This window comes from Heptranchias perlo, chromosome 3 (genome assembly GCF_035084215.1).
Source record: "Heptranchias perlo isolate sHepPer1 chromosome 3, sHepPer1.hap1, whole genome shotgun sequence".
NCBI lineage: Eukaryota > Metazoa > Chordata > Chondrichthyes > Hexanchiformes > Hexanchidae > Heptranchias > Heptranchias perlo.
In genome coordinates, this window is record NC_090327.1 from 18,174,463 (window position 1) to 18,198,165 (window position 23,703).

A 23,703-nucleotide genomic window follows, 5' to 3' on the forward strand; every position below is an offset into this window, starting at 1 on the left:
CACATAGAAAAGAGTAAGGCCTATTAGAGACCAAAAAGGTAACCTTAGTTATCCTCCTGCGCTTTATGTATTTATAAAATATTTTTGGGTTTTCTTTGATTTTACCTGCTGATATTTTTTCATGCCCTCTCTGCTTTCCAAATTTCCTTTTTAACTTCACCCCTGCACTTTGTATACTCCTCTACGCTTTCTGTAGCATTGAGCTCCCAGTGTCTATCATCGGCTTTCTTTTTCTGCCTTATCTTACCCTGAACGCTTCTTGACACCCAGGGGGCTCTAACTCTTTTTCGGCCAGCTCGGACACAATGGGCCGAATGGCCTCCTTCTGTGCCGTAACTTTCTATGGTTCAGACAAGGACCCTTTTTATTTTGCTATAATTTCTTTTTCTCCAATGAAATAGTCCCATCCTTGACTTTTCTTCTTTTTCTATCCTTACACTGAACCTAATTATATCAGTTCTTTGGCAAATAACTATAATTCAAAAAGAATGCTCAGCTGTCCTTTTGTAAATATCATGAAAATGTAATAGCGTATTGCAGCTCTTAACCAACAATTTCAAGGTTTCTCTTTTTCAAATTCTGCATTCATACAAAAGGATGTTAGAGCAGGAACCTGAATTATTTTCTACTAATGAATACTAATAAGTGAACTAAGTGTTTTCACCCGGTATGAGTCCTCTAGGGTTAAGTTACGAGGAGAGATTACACAAATTGGGGTTGTATTCTCTAGAGTTTAGAAGGTTAAGGGGTGATCTGATCGAAGTTTAAGATATTAAGGGGAATGGATAGGGTGGATAGAGAGAAACTATTTCCGCTGGTTGGGGATCCTAGGAGTAGGGGGCACAGTCCAAAAATTAGAGCCAGACCTTTCAGGAGTGAGATTAGAAAACATTTCTACACACAAAGGGTGGTAGAAGTTTGGAACTCTCTTCCGCAAACAGCAATTGATACTAGCTCAATTGCTAAATTTAAATGTGAGATAGATAGCTTTTTGGCAACCAAAGGTATTAAGGGATATGGGTCAAAGGCAGGTATATGGAGTTAGATCACAGATCAGCTATGATCTTATCAAATGGCGGAGCAGGCACGAGGGGCTGAATGGCCTACTCCTGTTCCTAAAATCAGCATAAGAAAAAAAAGTCCAAAATACTGAACAGGTTTTCCATTTTATATAAAGAGGGGGAAGTGTCTAATTCTATTTGTGAGAAAAGGATTCAAACTCAGGTGAAATAACGTTTAGTCCCTCTCCAGTATAAAACTGCACTCAAACATTCAGTTTGGGGTATTTCTTAACTGTATTGAGTTTTTTTTCAGGTTTACACGTGGTACTGTAGATGTTTCCTGAGTTAACGTGCAATACATAATAGGTAGAAAAATCAAGAGAAAGGGAGAAATGGTCACCAATGCCATCTTTGTATTCCAGGATTGCTCCCAGAAGAAGTTTTCACAATGAAGCCGGAGGCTGCTGGTGTCGTGGAACCCACGCTGTTTATCAATGTACAAGATTGCACATGGCATAGTGCGTTGAAAGTCGCGATCTGCAACAATTTTGGCCACTGGCCATTCCCCAATTGTTGAGGATGTCCATTTAGGCAGCTACTTCCTCCAGTGGTAGCGTTTATGCTCAGGTGAGCCTCAATATCCCAGAGATGGCAGCCCTGAAATTTAGGTGGGCTGTTGTTGGTGGTAGCACCGTGAAGGGGGCACTCAAAAATAGCCTTCAAGTTATTTCTTGAAGGCTAACTATGAGTTTTACATTTATTTTCTCTGTTTGCAATTAAATAAATTGCCAGTACTCTACATCATTGGGCAATGCATGACAGCATTACCTGCCACTAGCACTCAACAACCTGAAGCATCATCCATTAGATCAGATTTCTTTGGAAGTAGAAGTGAAAAAAAGATAAAGGGAGAGATAAAACCAATCGTGTTTTGAAGTTGCTGCCGTGTATAGAAACACCACCAGAGGAGCGTGACAATGCTTCAAAACCATGTTGGACATGGTCCAAGTTTACGTACCACTGTTGGACTGATTTGTAATGTGGCATTGTTAGCTTCCAAAGTAACATGAGCTCAATTGTCCCCGAATCATATATAAAGATCGCACAACTGTTACAGTAGACCCTTATGTTCTAAATCTTTGTTCTTCAAATAAATGAACTTGCCTTATTTAAGATGTCATCCACAAGCTTCAAAAATATCTCGTTGACATTATAGTTGTCCTTTGCACTGGCTTCACAGAAACGCATCCCAGTTATCTGCAGAGCAAACTAGAGAAATTAAAGATTAAATAGATTTAGCAACACATCTGTAGCAGGAGGTTCATTTTTATTTTAAATTAAGGATTTCACTAAAAGTGGCAACAAGTCCATTTCAATTAGAAAAAGCACTTTAGGCAACTTGTTAATGAATAGACAAATCCAGTCTTGGAGAAAAATCAGGAGTCTCTCTGTACTTTGCTGGGACCTGGATAAGGCAGATCCTTAACAAAAAAGGAATTAAATGTAAATGAACCCTCTCTCCCTTTACTCTACAAACACCCAGCCAGAGAGCAAAGCAGAACCTCAGACTCTACCCATAGTTTAAGCGATGACATCCTTTAACCATGCTTGCTAAACTTGGGGTTTTACTGTTGACCACATCACAAATGGTCACATCTCAGAATTTTCTTTAAGACTTCTGCAGCCAATCTTACTTTTCATGAATAGAAGTTTTAACTTGTTAAACAGACAATTCCAAGTGACCTGGATTCAGAAACTCAATGCAAAGTGGTCAAGTTTGCAGGTAATACCAAACTAAGAAGCCCTGGATTCAGAGGAGGCAGCTCAGAAGTAACAATGAGTTGGATAAAATTTATAAGTGGGCAGAACAATGGCAGATGAAATTTAATGCAGAGAAGTGTAAAGTATTGCACATAGGAATAAATAATTGGCAAATGGACTCCGTGAATGGCGCTGACATAGCCAAGAATGAAGCTGAATAAGACCTTGAAGTCTTAGGAGACTCAACATGCAATATGTTGAATCAATGGAGAGCAGAAATCAACAAAGCTAATAGAACAATGAACTACAATCAGAACAGTAGAATACAAGTCAGGGGAAGTCATGATCAAACTGCGTAGTGCATACGAGAGGTGATCTTAGAGGTATATAATAGTTAAGGTGAATGAAAAAGGTTAGCCCAGAATATTATTTCAAATTAAAACATGAGTAGGAGAAGAGTACACAGATTCTAGACAGTAAAAGATAAATTTAGGACTGATGTCAGGAAGTTCTTCTTCATACAAAGTGTGATCAATATACAGAAGAGACTTCCAGGAAGTGTAGTGCTGGTGAAAATCCTGGAATCTTTTAAGAAACAACTGGATGCTGAAATGTGGGAACTCTCTACATGGATTAATGAAGATGGGCTAAATAGCCTACCTCATCTGTAATTATCTTGTGATCTCTCGCCTACTCCAGTTCTTCCCCACCCACTGAGCATCTCCTTGTATACGAGAATGGTAAATACTAGGATTAACTCCTTGTGGTTACAGTTTGAGCAATAGTTTTAAACAAAGCACTTTCTATGCAGAGTTAGGGTTGGAAGCCCCACTTCACGACAGTGAGCCACACTTCAGGATTGTTTCTTACCTTTTCTCCCTGCTGACGAGAGATCGTTCGGTCAACTTCACAGTCTAGTTTATTTCCCACTAACAGAAGCTCTGCATCCTCTGAAGCGTACTGTGTATCAGAAAACAAGTGAATGAACATTTGCTGGGAATAAAAGGTAGCGAGATTTACAGGAGGACAGTACTACTAACCCGAATGGGATAAAAAGACTTAGATGTCTTGTTGAGCAATTCCAATAACCTCCAAAATTAGCAATATTAGGATTGTACTAACATGGTTTACATTTGCTTGCTTTCCTTTTCCAGGGAATGAATTTTGTGCTCATTCAGGCAATGAATGCCAAAACCACAGGAACAGAGCACATCTACTTGGGCACTCAATGCCATCATAGACTACTCCCCAGTCAGGTTAAAAAAAAACCTTGTTATTTTTCCCCATACCATTTTATTTTGCTTAACCAACAGAAGCTGTCCTAAAGAAAGATTTGCATTTATATTGCACCTATCCCGACGACATCCCAAAACACCTTACAGCCAATTACTTACTTGTTGAAGTGCAATGACTTATCTAGGCAAAAGCAGCAGTCAGTTTGTGCACAGAGAAAAATGACCAGTTAAGCTGGTTAAGTGGTGTTGGTTAAGGGATAAATGTTGGCTGGGACATTGGAAGAACTCCCTGCTCTTTGAAAAAGTGCCATGGGATCTTTTGTCTCCACCTGAACAGACAGATGGGAGCCACAGTTTAACATCTCATCCAAAAGATGGCACCTCTGACAATGCATGCTCGTTCAGTATTGCAGTGAATTATCAGCCTAGATAATGTGCTCAAGTCCTGAAGTGAGGATTGAACCCACATCCTTCTAGCTCAAAGGCGAAAGTACTACCACTGAGCCAAGCTAGCATTATATGTTTTAATTATTTTTGGTATCAGTTACTGCACTGGGTGCTGCACCTAACTGCTGTATTTCAGAAAGGTACAAACTAAGAAACACAGGAATTAACACACTATCCTTTCATCTGTGACAAAATTTAGACCAGACTGTTGGGATAAAAGTCTGATTCTGTAAAAGGAGTTACAAACCAGTGGTTGCAAATGTATCATACAAAACTGCCAATTAGAATCACAGAAAGGTTACAGCAGGGAAGGAGGCCATTCGGCCCATCCAGTCCGTACCAGCTCTATGCAACAGCGTTCCAGCTAGTCCCACTGCCCTGCCTTTTCCTTGTAGCCCTGCAAATTTTTTCCTTTCAAGTACTTATCCAGTTGCCTTTTGAAGGCCATGATTGAATCTGCCTCCACCATCCCCTCGGGCAGTGCATCACAGATCCTAGCCACTCATGTAAAAAAGTTTTTCCTCATGTCACCTTTGGTTCTTTTGCCAATCACCTAAAATCTATGTCCTCTGGTTCCTGACCCTTCCACCAATGGGAACAGTTTCTCTCTATCTACTCTGTCTCGACCCTTCATGATTTTGAATACCTCTATCAAATCTCCTCGCAACCGTCTCTGTTCCAAGAAGAACAACCTCAGCTTCTCCAGTCTATCCACGTAACTAAGGTCTCTCATCCCTGGAATTATTCTAGTAAATCTCTTCTGCACCCTCTCAAAGGCCTTCACATCTTTCCTAAAGTGCTGTAACCAGAACTGGACACAATACTCTAGTTGTGGCCGAACCAGTGTTTTATAAAGGCTCATGACTTCCATACTTTTGTACTCTGTGCCTCTATTTATAAAGCCCAGGATCCCGGATGCTTTTTTTAAACTGCTTTCTCAACTTGCCCTGCCACCTTCAACGATTTGTGTACATATACCCCCAGATCTCTCTGTTCCTGTACCCCTTTCAGAGTTGTGCCCTCTACTTTATATTGTCTCTCCTCGTTCTTCCTATCAAAACGTATCACTTCCCATTATTCGGCGTTAAATTTCATCTGCCACGTGTCCGCCCATGCCACCAGCCTATTTCTATCCTCTTGAAGTCTATCACTATCCTCTTCACTGTTTAATACCCTTCCAAGTTTAGTGTCATCTGCAAATTTTGAAACTGTGCTCTGCACACCCAAGTCCAAGTCATTAACATATATCAAGAAAAGCAGTGGTCCCAGCACTGACCCCTGGGGAACACCACTGTACACCTCCCTCCAGTCTTAAAAACAACCGTTCACCACTACTCTCTGTTTCCTGTCCCTTAGCCAATTCTATATCCATGTTGCTACTGCCCCCTTTATTCCATGGGCCGCAATCTCGATAAGCCTATTGTGCGGCACCTTTTCAAAGTCCATATACACCACATCAACTGCACTGCCCTTATCTACCCTCTCTGTTACCTCATCAAAAAACTCTATCGGGTTAGTTAAACATGATTAAACACAATAGGGTACGGTAGCATAGTGGTTATGTTACTGGACTAATAATCCAGAGTCATGAGTTCAAATCCCACCACGGCAGCTGAGGAATATAAATTTAATGAATTAAATAAAATCTGGAATTAAAAAAACTAGTATCAGTAATATTGGCCATGAAACCCGCTGTCCTTACCCAGTCCTTACCTTAGAAGGAAACCCGCTGTCCTTACCCAGTCTGGCCTATATGTGACTCCAGACCCACAGCAATGTGGTTGATTCTAAATTGCCCTCTGAAATGGCCTAGCAAGTCACTCAGTTGTAAAATCTCACTAAAAAAAAGTCATAATAAGAATAAAACCAGACGGACCACTAGGCACCTGAAACGACAAAGGCAAACCAAGCCCAGTCGACCCTGCAAAGTCCTCCTCACGAACATCTGGGGACTTGTGCCAAAATTGGGAGAGCTGTCCCACAGATTAGTCAAGCAACAACCTGACATAGCCATACTCACAGAATCATATCTTTCAGCCAACGTCCCAGACTCTGACATCACCATCCCTGGGTATGTCCTGTCCCACCGGCAAGACAGACCAACGAGAGGTGGCGGTACAGTGATATACAGTCAGGAGGGAGTGGCCCTGGGAGTCCTCAACATTGACTCCGGACCCTATGAAATCTCATGGTATCAGGTCAAACGTGGGCAAGGAAACCTCCTGCTGATTACCACCCACCGTCCTCCCTCAGCTGATGAGTCAGTCCTCCTCCAAGTTGAGCACCACTTGGAGGAAGCACTGAGGGTACCAAGGGCACAGAATGTACTCTGGGTGGGGGACTTCAATGTCCATCACCAAGAGTGGCTCGGTAGCACCACTACTGACAGAGTCCTGAAGGACATAGCTGCCAGACTGGGCCTGCGGCAGGTGGTGAGCGAACCAACACAAGGGAAAAACCTACTTGGCCTCGTCCTCACCAATCTACCTGTTGCAGATGCATCTGTCCATGACAGTATTGGTAGGAGTGATCACCGCACAGTCCTTGTGGAGACGAAGTCCCATCTTCGCACAGAGGACACCGTCCAACGTGTTGTGTGGCACTATCACCGTGCTAAATGGGGTAGATTCAGAACAGATCTAGCAGCTCAAAACTGGACATCCATGAGGCACTGTGGGCCATCAGCAGCAGAATTGTATTCCAGCACAATCTGTAACCTCATGGCCCGGCATATCCCTCACTCTACCATTACCAAGCCAGGGGATCAACCCTGGTTCAATGAGGAGTGGAGAAGAGCATGCCAGGAGCAACACCAGGCGTACATAAAGATGAGGCGCCAACCTGGTGAAGCTACAACTCAGGACTACATGCATGTTAAACAGCGGAAGCAACATGCTATAGACAGAGCTAAGCTATTCCACAACCAACGGATCAGATCAAAGCTCTGCAGTCCTGCCACATCCAGTCGTGAATGGCGGTGGACAATTAAACAACTAACGGGAGGGGGAGGCTCTGTAAACATCCCCATCCTCAATGATGGCGGAGTCCAGCACGTGAATGCAAAAGACAAGGCTGAAGCATTTGCAACCATCTTCAGCCAGAAGTGCCGAGTGGATGATCTATTTCTGCCTCCTCCAGATATCCCCACCATCACAGAAGCCAGTCTTCAACCAATTTGATTCACTCCACATGATATCAAGAAACGGCTGAGTGCACTGGATACAGCAAAGGACATGGGCCCTGAAAACATCCCGGCTGTAATGCTGAAGACTTGTGCTCCAGAACTCGCCGCGCCTCTAGCCAAACTGTTCCAGTACAGCTACAACACTGGCATCTACCCGACAATGTGGAAAATTGCCCAGGTATGTCCTGTCCACAAAAAGCAGGACAAATCCAATCCAGCCAATTACCGCCCCATCAGTCTACTCTTAATCATCAACAAAGCGATGGAAGTTGTTGCCGACAATGCTATCAAGCGGCACTTACTCACCGATGCTCAGTTTGGGTTCTGCCAGGACCACTCAGTTCCAGACCTCATTACAGCCTTGGTCCAAACGTGGCCAAAAGAGCTGAATTCCAGAGGTGAGATGAGAGTGACTGCCCTTGACATCAAGGCAGCATTTGACCGAGTGTGACACCAAGGAGCCCTAGTAAAATTGAAGTCAATGGGAATCGGGGAAATTCTCCAGTGGCTGGAGTCATACCTAGCACAGAGGAAGATGGTTGTGGTTGTTGGAGGCCAATCATCTCAGCCCCAGGACACTGCTGCAGGAGTTCCTCAGGGTAGTGTCCTAGGCCCAACCATCTTCAGCTGCTTCATCAATGACCTTCCCTCCATCATAAGGTCAGAAATGAGGATGTTCACTGATGATTGCACAGTGTTCAGTTCCATTCGCAACCACTCAGATAATGAAGCAGTCAGTGCCCGCATGCAGCAAAACCTGGACAACACCCAGGCTTGGGCTGATAAGTGGCAAGTAACATTCGCGCCAGACAAGTCCCAGGCAATGACCATCTCCAACAACCACCTCCCCTTGACATTCAAAGGCATTACCATCGCCGAATCCCCCACAATCAACATCTTGGGGGTCACCATTGACCAGAAACTTAACTGGACCAGCCACATAAATACTGTGGCTACAAGAGCAGGTCAGGGGATGGGTATTCCGCGACGAGTGACTCATCTCCTGACTCCCCAAAGCCTTTCCACATCTACAAGGCACAAGTCAGGAGTGTGATGTGTGGTCATGTGCTGCAGAATGTTGGAGGGGGCAAGAGAATGAGAACTCCAAACTTCAGATAATCTCCACATACCCTAACCTTAGGATAAAAATCTCACATGAGCCTTCCTCCTTTGACACTAGTCAGCACTGGCCTTAACTTAGCAAATCCTCTGTGCTTATGATGGTGCGGCTAGGACTGTACCAGTCACTGTGTAAAAAAAGGAGCATTACATCAGGCAGTAAAGATTACTCACACCACTGCGCAAATGCAAACTGTGGTTCCAATATAAAAACATGGGTGAAGATGCACTTAAACACTAGATTTTATTGCTTGACTTATAGAGGGGAAATATTTGCTAGTCTGGACTTAAGAAAAGATGCTCCAGCCCAGGTATTAAAAAAAAAATACCAGCTCAAATCAAAGGAAAATATTAATGGCAGATTCAGGCAGTATAGGTCTGGTTACTTTACAAATTATCTGGAAAATTCCAATCTATTGGCACAGTAGAACAAATGGTATCATTTTAGAGGTTTAAAACATTTCTCCTCCCATTAATTTAAATTATTTGGACTAACACTTCGAAGAACGTACACAACTACCGCACAGAACTACATCTTCATTACCTTATCTATCATTTTCATCCATTTCGGTACATCTTCAAATGTTTCTCGTTTAGTGATGTCATACACCAAGACAATTCCCTTGGCACTCCTGTAGTATGCTGAAGTAATGCTGTTGAATCGCTCCTGCCCTGCAGTATCCCTGAAGAAAAATTTGATTTAAAAAGTCAGAACAATATTTACACTTGGGTACATCAAAGCAGCACAACCATTCTGGTATATTGTCCAGTTGGTTCTTTTCTCCCTGCTGCCACCCCAATCAAAACATTTTGGAGTTCTGCAGTCATGTCACTAGTCCAGGACTTTGCAATACAAAGATTCTTGTAGTCCTCTCAGTATTAAGGTCCACAAGATCTCTGATTGAGTAAAATAATCTTGCAGTCAGAACAGTACTTCAACCAGAGAGCTAGCAACTGGTAAACACCAGTTTGTTAAGTGGGGAGAAAAATAAAACAGGGCTAACTGAATATATAAAGCATTGTCGTAGAATATTAGAAGTGCAGATTATCTTTGAATAAATTACAACAATGTTTAACTTTTTAAAAGAGTTAGAAAAGGGGCTGCAATGTTATTGATTGATTTTTAAAAAATTAGCCTGACAGGTAATGAATCCAAAGAGATTTATTAAGTTCAGCAACTTTACTTTGACCTGGATGGGGTAGAAGAATAAACACAAGTGATCAGTAATATCAAACTCAATACAGCTTAAATAAAATAGTACATTTTACCTCCATAAGCTCCTGTAGATACAGTGCTATTATTTGCCAGCCTCTTGCAGCCAGATCTTAAGAGTCACACAGATGAGGGATGAGAACACACAGACAGTTAGAAATTAGACTACTGTTAACTGGAGACTATGGATGAGTAAGGAATCTCAGAGTAGCGCAGCAATCCGAAGCCAAAGTCCTGCTGGGAAGTGGGTGGGGGGGGCGGAGTGTTAGTAAGCTTTTTATAACCGTTCACAAGAGTTCATGAAAACAAAGACAACTGACAACAAACCATGTGTCACACAGACTTTATCTGCTAGAATATCTGCATTACTCATTCTCACTGACGAGGCGGTATGGCAGCCAGATGTCATTTAGGAATACTGGAATCCCACATACCATGTATTAGTGCACACAGCAGCAGTGGTCCTACAGGCTTATTAAATGCTTGGTGTTAAATAAGACCCAAGAAAATTGGCTGGAACACTCAACATTGGCACAGGTGGTTTACATTTTTCTGAGACAGCCAAGACAGTTATTTTTTTTGTTCTCTATTGTTTGCAAATTCTTAAATTTTGAATACTGCTTACTCCTAATAAATGAAAGTAATTCTTTACACTTCGCATTATCCAATAATTTGAATTAAGCAACTTTGAATTAAAGCTTATTAAAAGGAATAAAGAGATTGCCTTAGCAGGAAGAACTGACACTGTAATTGAGCACAGCCTATTTTATATTTTAAACTGCTATCTCAGGTTCTCATGCTATAGACTGCTACTTACTCTGCTTCAGTAGAAATGCAGACAGAAGTTGTAGTTTCTGCTACAAAAAGCAAGTTACGATAATTTTTTCCTTTCCTGCCACAACACAGGCAAAAATATAAGAAATATTCCACTAGTCACAGGGAGGCCAGAACAGGGGGAAGCCTACTGGCTTGGCCTCACAGCGGATGATTAGCGATGCAGTCGAGGCGGCCTGAAAGCAAGTCACACTCGGTCTAGAGATGTTAGTGTAGGGGCAGAGATACGATGTGACTGGACCACTGAGGGCACCCGCTGATGGAATGGTAAGGATGTTCTGAACAGAATAGAACGATACCTGACTGTCCAGGACACCATCAATATTCCTTTGTCTCAGATCTTCAAGATGACAAACGCAGCCAGTGTGAAACCGACTGGCTACGACGAGGAGGAAATAAAACCCCAGTTTGAAAAATCCAGGTTAATCGTAAAAAAACTATGCAATTTACTGTAGTTAAAATCAAAGTAAAGATCCATCTTAAGTCAGCGCTTTTAAAAAAAAATAAAATCTACAGTTGATGCACAATGTGTCGATATCCCAATTGGTCTCAAACATCTTTATGGCAGTATTAGATAATATGTTGCCGCAAAGCATTACTGCACAGACCCTCATCAGAAGTGGAAAACCAGCCCATGCCAAGGATTAAATTGTAAGAGAAATGTCATCAGTCAGAAGTAATTGGAGAGGAATAACTACAAGTGAACAGCTGGAAACGTGTAGGTCACTTACCAGATTTGTAATCTAATTTTCTTCCCTCTTAGTTCTACTGTTTTGATTTTAAAATCAACACCTATAAATAAAATACAGTAAAAGGAAAAGGAGGAATAAGAAGCAACAGCAAATACAAGGTTGAATTCAAAAGCAAAAAGCAAACAAAATACCATTTCCAACAGGATACACAGCACTCTGTAAAAGCAAACTATCGTATCACATGAAAAGAGGATAGAAAAAGGTAGGCCACCCAACACATTAGGAGAGATACTGTAACTTTCTGCACATACACTGCATGTGTATGCAGTGCACACACTCTGTTTAGGAGCATAATATTGTACAGTAAATATCTTAGTAAAATTTTTCAAACAATTTACACTATACCACCAGGATGGTACCTTATAAATGTACAAGTGAAATACTAGTATAGAAAATTAAAGAAAGTATACAGCACATTAACAAGCCAGGATATATTACAATAGTCATTTGTCAGGGCCAAAGCCAGGGCACTCTCCATCATCACTTTTTGACTGGAATAACTACCAGTTCTCAGATGGCCCAATGCTGTATGAATGGGATGATTTTGCAGACTTCTTTTAATTTACTTTTATTACATTTATACACAGAATAAGTGGCTTAGAATCTGAGAGTTTTATTTTCATGGCATGCAGTTGAATTTTGGGAGATGGCTGGCCTTTTGCCATTGTTATCACCAGTTAAAAAAAAAGTTTTCTTCTCTGATTCTGGTCACTTGCTCTTTGGACCAGCTTGAACCTCTGATTTATCTTGACTGCATCCAGCAGATAACATATATGTGAGAACACCTTCAAGTCCATTTTGCAAAAAGCTTTGTAGATAGCATATGCTTAGTTGTTAATGTGCTCTAGAACGTCAGATCCATTTGCAAAATGGTGCATGTTCTGTGGAAAATAATTACAGTATCCCTGGAAGGTAAATGAACACCCACAGCAGTAGAGGTCTGCACCCAACAGAAACCCAGAATGCAATGAGGTGCAGCTGTCGCAAAGTGGCCCAGAACCAAGCTCAGCCAGAAACAAAGTGGACAGTGCATCAAGGTTTTAGGGCTTAAATGTAGCAGTTGGTTTAAAGAAAAAAGTGCTGACTTTGTATTGCACAAGACCTACGTTTCTAACTATCTTAGTGACTGTCATTGATATCTTAATTGTTTAGGTCAGTGAGAAAAATTAGGGAAGGAGAATACCTATGAGAAATGAGTTTCAACGTTCAATGTCCTCATACTTTATTTAAAATCTGGACAAATTGGCAATGTCAAAAAGCTGTCATAAAGTAATACTTTACAAATGAAACCACTTTTATATAGTAACTATGCTCAACATCAAGGTAGCATTCAACCAAGTGTGACACCAAGGAACCATAGCAAAATTGAGGTCAATGGGAAAACCCGGCAGTGGTCAAAGTCATACCTGACACACAGGAAGATTGTTGTGGTTGTCAAAGGCCAACCATCACAGCCATAGAACATTTCTGAAGGAGTTCCCAATACTTGGCAAAATTATCTTCAGCTGCATCATCGATGACCATCCCTCCATTATTTGGCCAGGAGTGGGGCTGTTCGCTAACTATTCTACAGTGTTCGGCTCTATTTACAACTCCTCCAATAACAGAGCAGTTCACGTTAAGCTTCAGAAGGACCGAGACAACACCAGGCTCGAAGCTGACAAGTGGCAGATAACATTCAAGCCACAGAAGTGTCAGGCAAAGACTATGTCCAAGAGAGAAAAGGCCCAACCACCTTCAACGGTATCACCAGTGCTAAATCAACATCCTGGGGTTCAACAATAACCAGAAGATAAACTGGACCAGTCATATCAACTTCGTGGCTACAAAAGCAGGGCAGAGGCTGGGTACTCTTACAAGTGGCTCACCTTCTGACCCCGCAATGCTTCGCCAACATCTTCAAGGCTCAAGTCAAGAATGTGATGGAACACTCACCACTCGTCTGGATGGATGTAGCTGTATTAACACTCAAAAAGTTCAAAACCACTCAACACAAAGCAGTCTGTTTGATCAGCACCTCTGCCATTGAACTCAACCATCCACCTGCACTGCTGCTGGCACACCACGGCTGCAGTATGTACTATCTACAGGATGCACTGCACCGCTCACCAACTTACTTCTCACCACCTTGACCACTAAGGACAACAGAGGCAATGTCAAGGGAACACCAGCAAGTTTTTCTCTAAGTCACACACTATCCTGACGAAAATATAGCGTCATTCCTTCATTGTTGCTGGGTCAAAATCCTGACGTTCCCTACCCAACACCACTGTGGGAGCACTATCAACATAAGGGCTGTAGCAGTTCAGAAGGCGGCCCACCACCATCTTCATAGAGCAAATAGGGATGAGCAATAAATACAGCATGGTTAGCATTGCCTACATTCCAGGAACAAATTTTTTAAAGTACTTTATCTGAGAAAATAATCAGAGAATCAAAGGCATAAATAAAATACTTACTGTAACATACAGTATAGTCAAGAGGCAGAGAGAGATTGATATGTTATGGCTGGCAGTCGAATACAATAAATCTCTCCAAGTAAAATCAACAATTTGTATACCACCCTGTGGCATTAATCACAACCAGTTTGGAGAATAGACAGTGCAAAGAATTTTCTCTCTTTCTCCCAGTCCCCCCCAAAATAGTTTGAAAGTTAAAGTTCTTTTAAGCAGCTGACAATTCCCACTAATGCTTAACTATTTTCAAGATGTCCAAATTTCCTCCTTTCATTTGTATTAATTTATATAGTACTCACTTTTGCACACAGACGCCAGTCCCCCCTCCCCATATCATTTTTTGTCGCCAAATTTTTACCTTTTCTTTCATTCATTTAAATTCTCCAACAGCATTTCTTTACTCACTATTTGATATAGTTTGGTGCTTTATAGCTTTTAAAAAAAAAATTCAGTCTGATCTGATCATTTACTGGGGGTCCCAGGAGGGTGCACTCAAGCAGAGACCCACTGCTGCCACTCCCATTCAAGCGTCACACATTTGCAGGTGCGTGCAGACTCAACTGCAGGTTACGGGATCTACAAAAAGGTGGGTCTCCAGTGCGGTTAGGTTTCTGGAGACACCCCAACTTTATATTAGAAAATACTGCCAACGGGAAGAGACATCTGACATTGACAGCACACTCAGCGTAAAGGTGCTTCTTTCTGTCCCGTAACACGTTCTCACTTTTCATTTTTTTTTTCCTATCCTCATCCTGTTGTTAAAAAGCTGCTAGCTGTAAGAGATGCAATGGGCAGAAAAAAATGCAAGTGGATGATTGAGTTTGGAGGCCACAGGAGAAGGAGTGAATGGTGCAGAATTAATTTATCTAAAATTTGTTAGTCAATGTTCTCAGAGGGTATCCTATCAAATTTAATTAATACAATGCCATAGTGATGACAATAAAATTCTACATGAATTGTGGAAAAGTGTCTAGGATTACAATTACAAGGTTTTCTTTGCAAATGTAGGTTGCGCCCAGAGAGACTCTTCTGAGCTGTGTAGCACTGCGGCAGAGGACTGGTAGCAATGGGAGACATTTAAGATGATAAGCACGTTAACAGCACTGGCTTAAGTGCATTTTATTTCAGGTACCATATTTATATCAATTTGTAACCAAGCCTGGCAACAACACTGCACACCCCTAACCAAAACAACAAATTCTAAAAAAGCTGTTTTTGTTGGAACAGGGGGAGTTTAAGGGGTGATTTGATAGATGTGTTTAAAATTACAAAGGGATAGGACATCTGAAAAGTAGCTTATGTTTTTAGGCTTTACGCAGATATTTATCTCGTGCTGAGCTCCAAAGACCACTCTCAAACAACTCTTTGCACGCCGATCTGGAATGTGACTTTATACGCACAATATCTTATATGTAGCATTGCCCTTGTTACTGCAATAGCTTAGTGAGTTGACAACCCTCCTCCTGCTCCCCTAGTGTATTTGTTCTCCTATCCGAAAACTATCAGTCTAAGGCCATAAACTACAAGCCAGATTTATTAAAGGTAAAGGTTATGCAACAACAGAGAGCAGGGTGCAGCTGAAGCATGTATTGGGCCTGTCTTTTGGGAAAATTGGGAGACATTCTTGGAAAAGTAAAAATTTTCAATCAGCACCCATTCTTGCAACAAAAAGCAGGATCGGGAGCAACAAGAGGGGGTTTGGTAACTCCTGAAGTATTATAGCTCACCATAACTGAAAATTATAAGGATGTTCTATTCATTCTGTTCCAATTATAGCTGATGAGTAAAGGGCTTTTTAAAAAAAATCCATTCAGAAGAAAAATTCCAAATGTTCCAGAAAGTGGAAATTTTTGCAGACTCAACTCAATCAACTTGTGGTGGGGGGGGGTCAAGAAGTTGGATGCCTGGCAAAAAACAAACGGGGAGTATTACTAGTGCTAAAAGACACAATTACCACAGTAGAATGAAAGGATTTCAGTAAGGATGATCAGGTAGTGGAAACACTATGGGTAGAATTAAGGAATAGCAAAGTGATGCTTCAGTTGTACAGAGCCGTGGTCAGACCCCATCTGGAGTACTATGTTCAGTTTTGGGCATTGAAGCTCAGAAAAGATATGTTGGATTTGGATGGGGGACAGCGCAAATTCACCAAAATGATACCAAGGCTTAAAGGCTTATGTTAGGGGGACAGATTTCATAAACTTGGCTTGTATTTCCTTGAGTTTTGAAGATTGAGGGGCAATCTAATCGAGGTGTTTAAAATGGTAAAGGGATTCGATAGGGTAGATACAGTGAAACTATTTCCTCTCCAGAACAAGGGAGCATAATCTTAAAATTAGAGCTAGGCCATTTAAGTGAAATCAGGAAGCACATTTTCACACAGGGTAGTGGAAATCTGGCACTGAATGAAACCGAATTTGAAATTTTCAAGACTGAGATCGATAGTTCGCACCTCATTACGGTGCAATTACTTTATATATTTAATCCCCTCTTAATGGAAAGGGTCTATTGAAGCACTGAAGTTTACCTTGAAATATGAAGCAATGATTTTGAAAAGTACAGTGGAATCTTGTCACATTTAATAGTTTGGGACAAAAAACATTGAACATAACTAAATTCACATAAATAGTCCAACGCGTGTAATGGGCAAATCGGGTTAGCACGAGGGTGCCCGCTATTTGCGGTGGGGATTGTATGTACTTCCTGTCTGCGCCACTGCTGTCATGTTTTTGCCTCCCATCTTCCACCCATCACACATCCAAACTGTTGCCCGTATCCTAACTCGCACCAAGTCCCATTCACCCATCACCCGTGTTCATTGACCTACATTGGCTCCTGGTCCACCAACACGTATATTTTAAAATTCTCACCCTCGTGTTGAGGACTCACCCCTCCTCATCTGTAATCTCCTCCGCCCTACAACCCTCCAACTCTGGCCTCTTGTACATCCCCCATTTCCTTCACCCCAGCATGGATGGCCGTGCCTTCAGTTGTCTAGGCCCAGAGCTTAGGAATCCCTTCCCAAAACCTCACCACCTCTCTCCTCATTTAAAACATTCCTTAAAACCTACCTCTTTGACCAAGCTTTTAGTCACCTGTCCCATATCTCCTTCGGCCACGTGTTGATTTTGGTCTGATTACACTCCTGTGAAGTACTGTGGGACATTTTACTACGTTGTTGTCACACTTCTTGCGTCAACTTTTTCCATTATAAATTTCTGTGTTCACTTATAATGGAATTTTCTAGGTGAGCATGTCACCCGGTTACATTATCTGGCCACCTGACCACTGGGTTTCCACAATTCTTTTCTGGGGGGGGGGGGGAAATGCATCTACCTCCACCCCCCCTCCTCCAAGTAAATCAAATTTCCAATGTCCAAAATGAAGTACAGTATTAACCAAAAGTTTTCAAAAATTACATATTTCACAGTAATATTACATTTAACCATTGAATTCTCGTCTCTTTTAATGTTTTCAATGTCTTGAAGGCTTCAGCCTCTCCTAAATTCCCAAGCTTGAAGTTCATATTTTTGCCCAGCGTTGTGACACTGAGCTGAATTTGGATTGTGTAGTCTGAGCATTTCCAGCGTACCTAATTTTCCAGGATGCATCAGTGCCGTTCAATCTGCTATATTGAATAGCAGATGTGCTACTTCACTTGTTAGGTTTTAATTATACATTGTGATTTTGTAGGTGGCAGGTGCAAAAAGTTCTTATGCAACAATTATATAAAGACATATCGCTGTTTCAATTAGGCCTTTGTTGACACTCAATTAATCTATTCAGTGTTGGGGTGTCCCTCTGAGCAATCTCAGTAGCCAATAGTGAACATGTGATCTTGTAAATTTTCGTGCGGCTTTCTAGTAATCTCATTGGCTGCTGATTAGCACTTGGCCAAATAACTGTTCTACGTTTGACTCATTGGGTTTTGGAGCAATGCCAAAAGCAGGCCAGACACAGGGGAGGGTTTGGGGATTCAACTTCTACAATAACACCGCTAAACTCCAGCTCCATGCACAGCCCTGATAAAGACATCTCCCCAATAAAATCTCTGCTCTGCGACCCAGGTGCTGCAGTCCACTTCTTTCCCAGCAGTCAACCAGCTCAGGAAATCAGATGATCTGAGAAGCTGAAGTTCAGGTGGCCCTGGATGGTGACAGACAGGGCAAATTCAACCTGCTATTATTACAAAAGAAAATGGGACCCTGAGTTGATAAGTCACTTCTATCACACAGATTAAATATCAATCCTTGGGATTGCAGCCCTAGCTGGTAACCCATTGATATCTGTGCATCTTGTATTTATCTTATGAATGCTTGGGCTACTTGTGTGGGATCAGTGTCAGCTGTGGCTCAGTTGGTAGCAATCTCAGAAGGTCGTGGGTTCAAGTTCCAATCCAGAGACTTGAGCACAAATTGAGGCCCCGTTTTTCCTCTCAGGTGGACATAAAAGATCCCATGGCACTATTTTGAAGAAGAGCAGAGGAGTTATTTCTGGTGTCCTGGCCAATATTTATCCCTCAACCAACATCACTAGAACAGATTATCTGGTCATTATCAAATTGCTGTTGTGGGAGCTTGCTGTGTGCAAATTGGCTGCCGCATTTCCTGCATTACAACAGTGACTGCACTTCAAAAGTGCTTCATTGGCTGGAAAGCACTTTGGGACGTTCTGAGGTTGTGAAAGGTGCTATCTAAATGCAGTCTGTCTTTCTTTTTATGAACAGCTGCTGCATCATAGCTTGTTGTATCCAGTGGGGTGCAATAACCTTGACTGTGTTAGACAGTCAATGCTGTTTCTCTGTATTTACACACCAATTCAATGCTGCTTTTTTCTGCCCCCTTTCTACAAGCCATTATACTTCTTTGCACTGAGGCTCCAACTGTGTTGTCAATCAGAAATTTCTTTGATCCACAAATGGAGTGCCTGGCACTCAACTTCATTTAGATGAACTAATTATTTACAGCAGAGTGCTAATAATTGTCTTACAACTTCAGACTTTTAAAACCAAAACTTGGCTTCACCTAACCATTAATTATTCATTTTGCTCGAGCTGCTTCCTCCTCCTTTCAACCATAATCATCTCCATCCCTTGAGGTACCACAATAGTAAAAAAAAATCTATATTGCGTTGTCTAAACTGTTTGCATAGAAGTGCTCTTCCCAAGTCTAACTCATTATCCACATTCTAGTGACATTGGTTTGATTGCTCCAACTGAGTTTTCCACCTAGTATTCTAAGATAATCATAAATTCAGAGTCAACTTTGTGGTTAACGTTTATATGTACGGAATATGGCAATATAGAAGTAACAGAACTTCAATATCCCAGAATTGGTCACGGGCTCGAGAATAAATATCAAATTGAATTCAAGAGTCCAGAAATTAAATGCAATGAAATCGTGACAATAATTCCATGCCAGATTACCCAAATGTAAACATATTATAAATTTACAATGGCGCTCGTAGATACTTATTACGTGCGGGTGTCAACAAATCGATTCTCGACATGGAGACAAGTCCTTGGAGAAAGTTAAGGAAAGATGCCACTCTTGGTTATCCCCCTCCCACTTCCAGCGTTGCCACTAAGCTCATGCATTACTACAGAACAAAAAAATCCCACGGCACAGAATAGTAATGTGCTGATACTCTCCTGCGATACATTGTTCCTGTCACTGGTGCTGTTGTTCCCAATGTTCTTTGCAGACACAACCCAAGTTTGGACGGGTGAAATCTGTAATCGCTCCACTGGGAGTGCAATGTGAAAACTGACAGGGGCCGAGACATGCAGCTCCCCGCCAGGACCCTGATGCGCAGATAGTGAGTGAGTGTGAGTGTGAGTACTGGTCACAGGCCGGGTGGATGAGGGGAAAGGTTGGGGGGGTGGATGAGGGGAAAGGTGGGGGGGGGGGGTGGATGAGGGGAAAGGTGGGGGGGGGTGGATGAGGGGAAAGGGGGGGGGGGTGGATGAGGGGAAAGGGGGGGGGGGGGTGGATGAGGGGAAAGGGGGGGGGGGTGGATGAGGGGAAAGGGGGGGGGGTGGATGAGGGGAAAGGGGGGGGGGGTGGATGAGGGGAAGGGGGGGTGGATGAGGGGAAAGGGGGGGTGGATGAGGGGAAAGGGGGGGTGGATGAGGGGAAAGGGGGGGTGGATGAGGGGAAAGGGGGGGTGGATGAGGGGAAAGGGGGGGTGGATGAGGGGAAAGGGGGGGTGGATGAGGGGAAAGGTGGGGTGGATGAGGGGAAAGGTGGGGTGGATGAGGGGAAAGGTGGGGGGGGGTGGATGAGGGGAAAGGTGGGGGGGGGGTGGATGAGGGGAAAGGTGGGGGGGGGGTGGATGAGGGGAAAGGTGGGGGGGGGGGGGTGGATGAGGGGAAAGGTGGGGGGGGGGGTGGATGAGGGGAAAGGTGGGGGGGGTGGATGAGGGGAAAGGTGGGGGGGGGTGGATGAGGGGAAAGGTGGGGGGGGGGTGGATGAGGGGAAAGGTGGGGGGGGGGTGGATGAGGGGAAAGGTGGGGGGGGGGTGGATGAGGGGAAAGGTGGGGGGGGGTGGATGAGGGGAAAGGTGGGGGGGGTGTGGATGAGGGGAAAGGTGGGGGGGGGTGTGGATGAGGGGAAAGGTGGGGGGGGGTGTGGATGAGGGGAAAGGTGGGGGGGGGTGGATGAGGGGAAAGGTGGGGGGGGGTGGATGAGGGGAAAGGTGGGGGGGGTGGATGAGGGGAAAGGTGGGGGGGGTGGATGAGGGGAAAGGTGGGGGGGGGGGTGGATGAGGGGAAAGGTGGGGGGGGGTGGATGAGGGGAAAGGTGGGGGTGGATGAGGGGAAAGGTGGGGGTGGATGAGGGGAAAGGTGGGGGTGGATGAGGGGAAAGGTGGGGGTGGATGAGGGGAAAGGTCGGTCAGCCACCCGGCTGGGGGATGAGGGGGGGGGGGGGTTGGGGGAATGAGGGGAGGGGAGGTCGGGGGAAGGTCAGCTACCCGGCCGGGGCGCTGCAATGTAAACCCGTAAATAAACAGAACGCCTCCTTCCCACCCCCACCCGGGGACAGGCCACTGGACACCCGGGGCCCGGGGCCTAGCCCGGAGCCGCCGCCGCCTCCTCCCGTGGTCAATATACCCTCTCCCCCATCGCCGCCCCCCCCCCAAAAAAAAACCACGTACCGACGGTGGATTTGCAGGCCTCGCTGAACGTGTCGTCCGTGAAGCGCTCCATCAGGCTGGTCTTGCCCACGCCGCGGCTGCCGATGATGATGACCTGCAGTTTGTAGTCGGCCGGCCGCGGCGGCTGCCTCCTGCGGCGGGAGTTAGCGGGACTCGGACTCTGGGAGGCCCCACTGGTGGAAAGGCTGTTGGCCGAGGCCGACCTCGAGTTTGAGCTCAGGCCCGTGGTGCCGGTGCCGCCGCCGCCGCCGGCCCCTCTCCTCTTCGGTGCGGCTGTCCGATCCATCGGCCTCGCTCTTTACTCAGCTCAACTGCCGCCGTCTCTTACCTTCCTTCCGCCAACAACAAACCACCTCCGGGCAGACCGACCTCACTCCTCCAGTATCCCACATAGCACTGCGAGGGTCGCCTGACGTCATGGCCGTATTAACATTAAATAACTTTTGGTGGCAGCAGCTTCAATCATGGCTTTCAAAAAGGAATTGGATAAATGCTTGAAGAGAAAAAAAATTTGCAGAGCTATGGGGAAATGGGACTAACTGGATTGCTCTTACAAAGAGCCAGCACGGGCTCGATGGGCCGAATGGTCTCCTGTTAACCATTCTATGATTATAACTTCTCCCTTAAATCAATGTTGTTCAAACTCTGGAGTGCACCGTGGACCGATATAATAACATTTTAATTTGATACTTATTTTGGTTTTTTTGGTTTTTCTACATATAAACACACTCTAAACCCCCCCCCCCCTTCTTATAAAAGGGGGGCCTAAAACACACCAAAAAAATGTTGTTCAAACTTGTCTTTGTGGAAAGAATTCCCTTCTACCCCATTAAATTTTTGGTAAGCTCTTTGGACGCCTTGTCCTACAAGTTGCACACAAATAAAAAGAAAGAACTTGCATTTATATAGCATCTTTCGCTACCTCCGAATGTCCCAAAGTGCTTTACAGCCAATGAAGTACTTTTGAAGTGTAGTCACTGCTGATTAATGTTCACCCTATCAGCAAGATGATGCTACTTTGTGCACCACTTTCCCCTCGTTCCATCTCTGGAGCTTGTTCCTGGGCGGCCTAGTATTGATTCCCATGTTCGACTGGTGTGGTGCTCTGAGGGGGAAGGCTGGAGGCCAGGTATATGCTGCTGCCCTGAGAGGCGACAGTATCAGGCAGCTCAACTCTAGACATTGCATTCCACTTGCGTAGGGTAGCTGATTTAATGGTAATAATCAGCATATGTTGTGGCTGTCATCGAGTTACATTGAAACTACAGCACAGAAACAGGCCACTTTGTCCAACTGGTCTGCGCCGCCGTTTATGCTCCATACGAGCCTCCTCCCTCCCGACTTCATCGAACCCTATCAGGATACCCTTCTATTCTTTTCTCCCTCATGTGCTCATCTAGCTTTCCCTTAAATGCATCTTTGCTGCTTGTTCAACTACTTCTTGTGGTAGCACATTTCACATTCTTATCAGTCTTTGGGTAAAGAAGTTTCTCCTGTATTCCCTATTGGATTTATTAGCGACTATTTTATTTTTATGACCTTTAGTTTCGACTTCCCCCACAAGTGGAAATATTTTCTCTACATCTATCCAACCAAACCCTATCATTATCTTAAAGACCTTGACCAGGTCACCCCTCAGCCTTTTCTAGAGAAAAGAATCCCAGCCTGTTCAGCATTTCCTGATAAGGATATCCTCCCAGTTCTGGCATCATCCTTTTGAATCTTTTTTGCACCCTCTCCAATGCCTCTACATCCTTTCTATAACATGGAGACCAGAACTGTGCACAATACTCCAAGCATCTTCAGCCAGAAGTGCCAAGTGGATGATCCATCTCGGCCTCCTCCCAATATCCCCACCATCACAGAAGCCAGTCTTCAGCCAATTCGATTCACTCCACGTGATATCAAGAAACGGCTGAGTGCACTGGATACAACAAAGGCGATGGGCCCCATCAACATCCCGGCTGTGGTGCTGAAGACTTGTGCTCCAGAACTAGCCACGCCTCTAGCCAAGCTGTTCCAGTACAGCTACAACACTGGCATCTACCCGACAATGTGGAAAATTGCCCAGGTATGTCCTGTCCACAAAAAGCAGGACAAATCCAATCCGGCCAATTACAGCTCCATCAGTCTACCCTCAATCATCAGCAAATGATGGAAGGTGTCGTCAACAGTGCTATCAAGCAGCACTTACCAATAACCAGCTCACCGATGCTCAGTTTGGGTTCCGCCAGGACCACTCGGCTCCAGACCTCATTACAGCCTTGGTCCAAACATGGCCAAAAGAGCTGAATTCCAGAGGTGAGGTGAGAGTGACTGCCCTTGACATCAAGGCAGCATTTGACTGAGGGTAGCACCAAGGAGCCCTAGTAAAATTGAAGTCAATGGGAATCAGGGGGAAAACTCTCCAGTGGTTGGAGTCATACCTAGCACAAAGGAAGAGGGTAGTGGTTGTTGGAGGCCAATCATCTCAGTCCCAGGACATTGCTGCAGAAGTTCCTCAGGGCAATGTCCTAGGCCCAACCATCTTCAGCTGCTTCATCAAT

General features: G+C 44.0%; 1 protein-coding gene across 1 annotated transcript in view; it reads right to left on the minus strand.

The window, feature by feature from the left end:
- Positions 1-21,562, minus strand: part of rab12 (RAB12, member RAS oncogene family) — a 29,762-nt gene extending 8,200 nt beyond the window's left edge. The window contains exons 1-5 of the mRNA XM_067978398.1: positions 21,158-21,562; positions 11,526-11,586; positions 9,292-9,430; positions 3,633-3,722; positions 2,166-2,270 (exon numbers count right to left, since the gene is read on the minus strand). Of these exons, the coding sequence (XP_067834499.1) occupies positions 2,166-2,270; positions 3,633-3,722; positions 9,292-9,430; positions 11,526-11,586; positions 21,158-21,443 (681 nt within the window). The 5' untranslated portion in view covers positions 21,444-21,562. The remainder of the gene's footprint in view (positions 1-2,165; positions 2,271-3,632; positions 3,723-9,291; positions 9,431-11,525; positions 11,587-21,157) is intronic.
- Between the last annotated feature and the right edge of the window lie 2,141 nt (positions 21,563-23,703).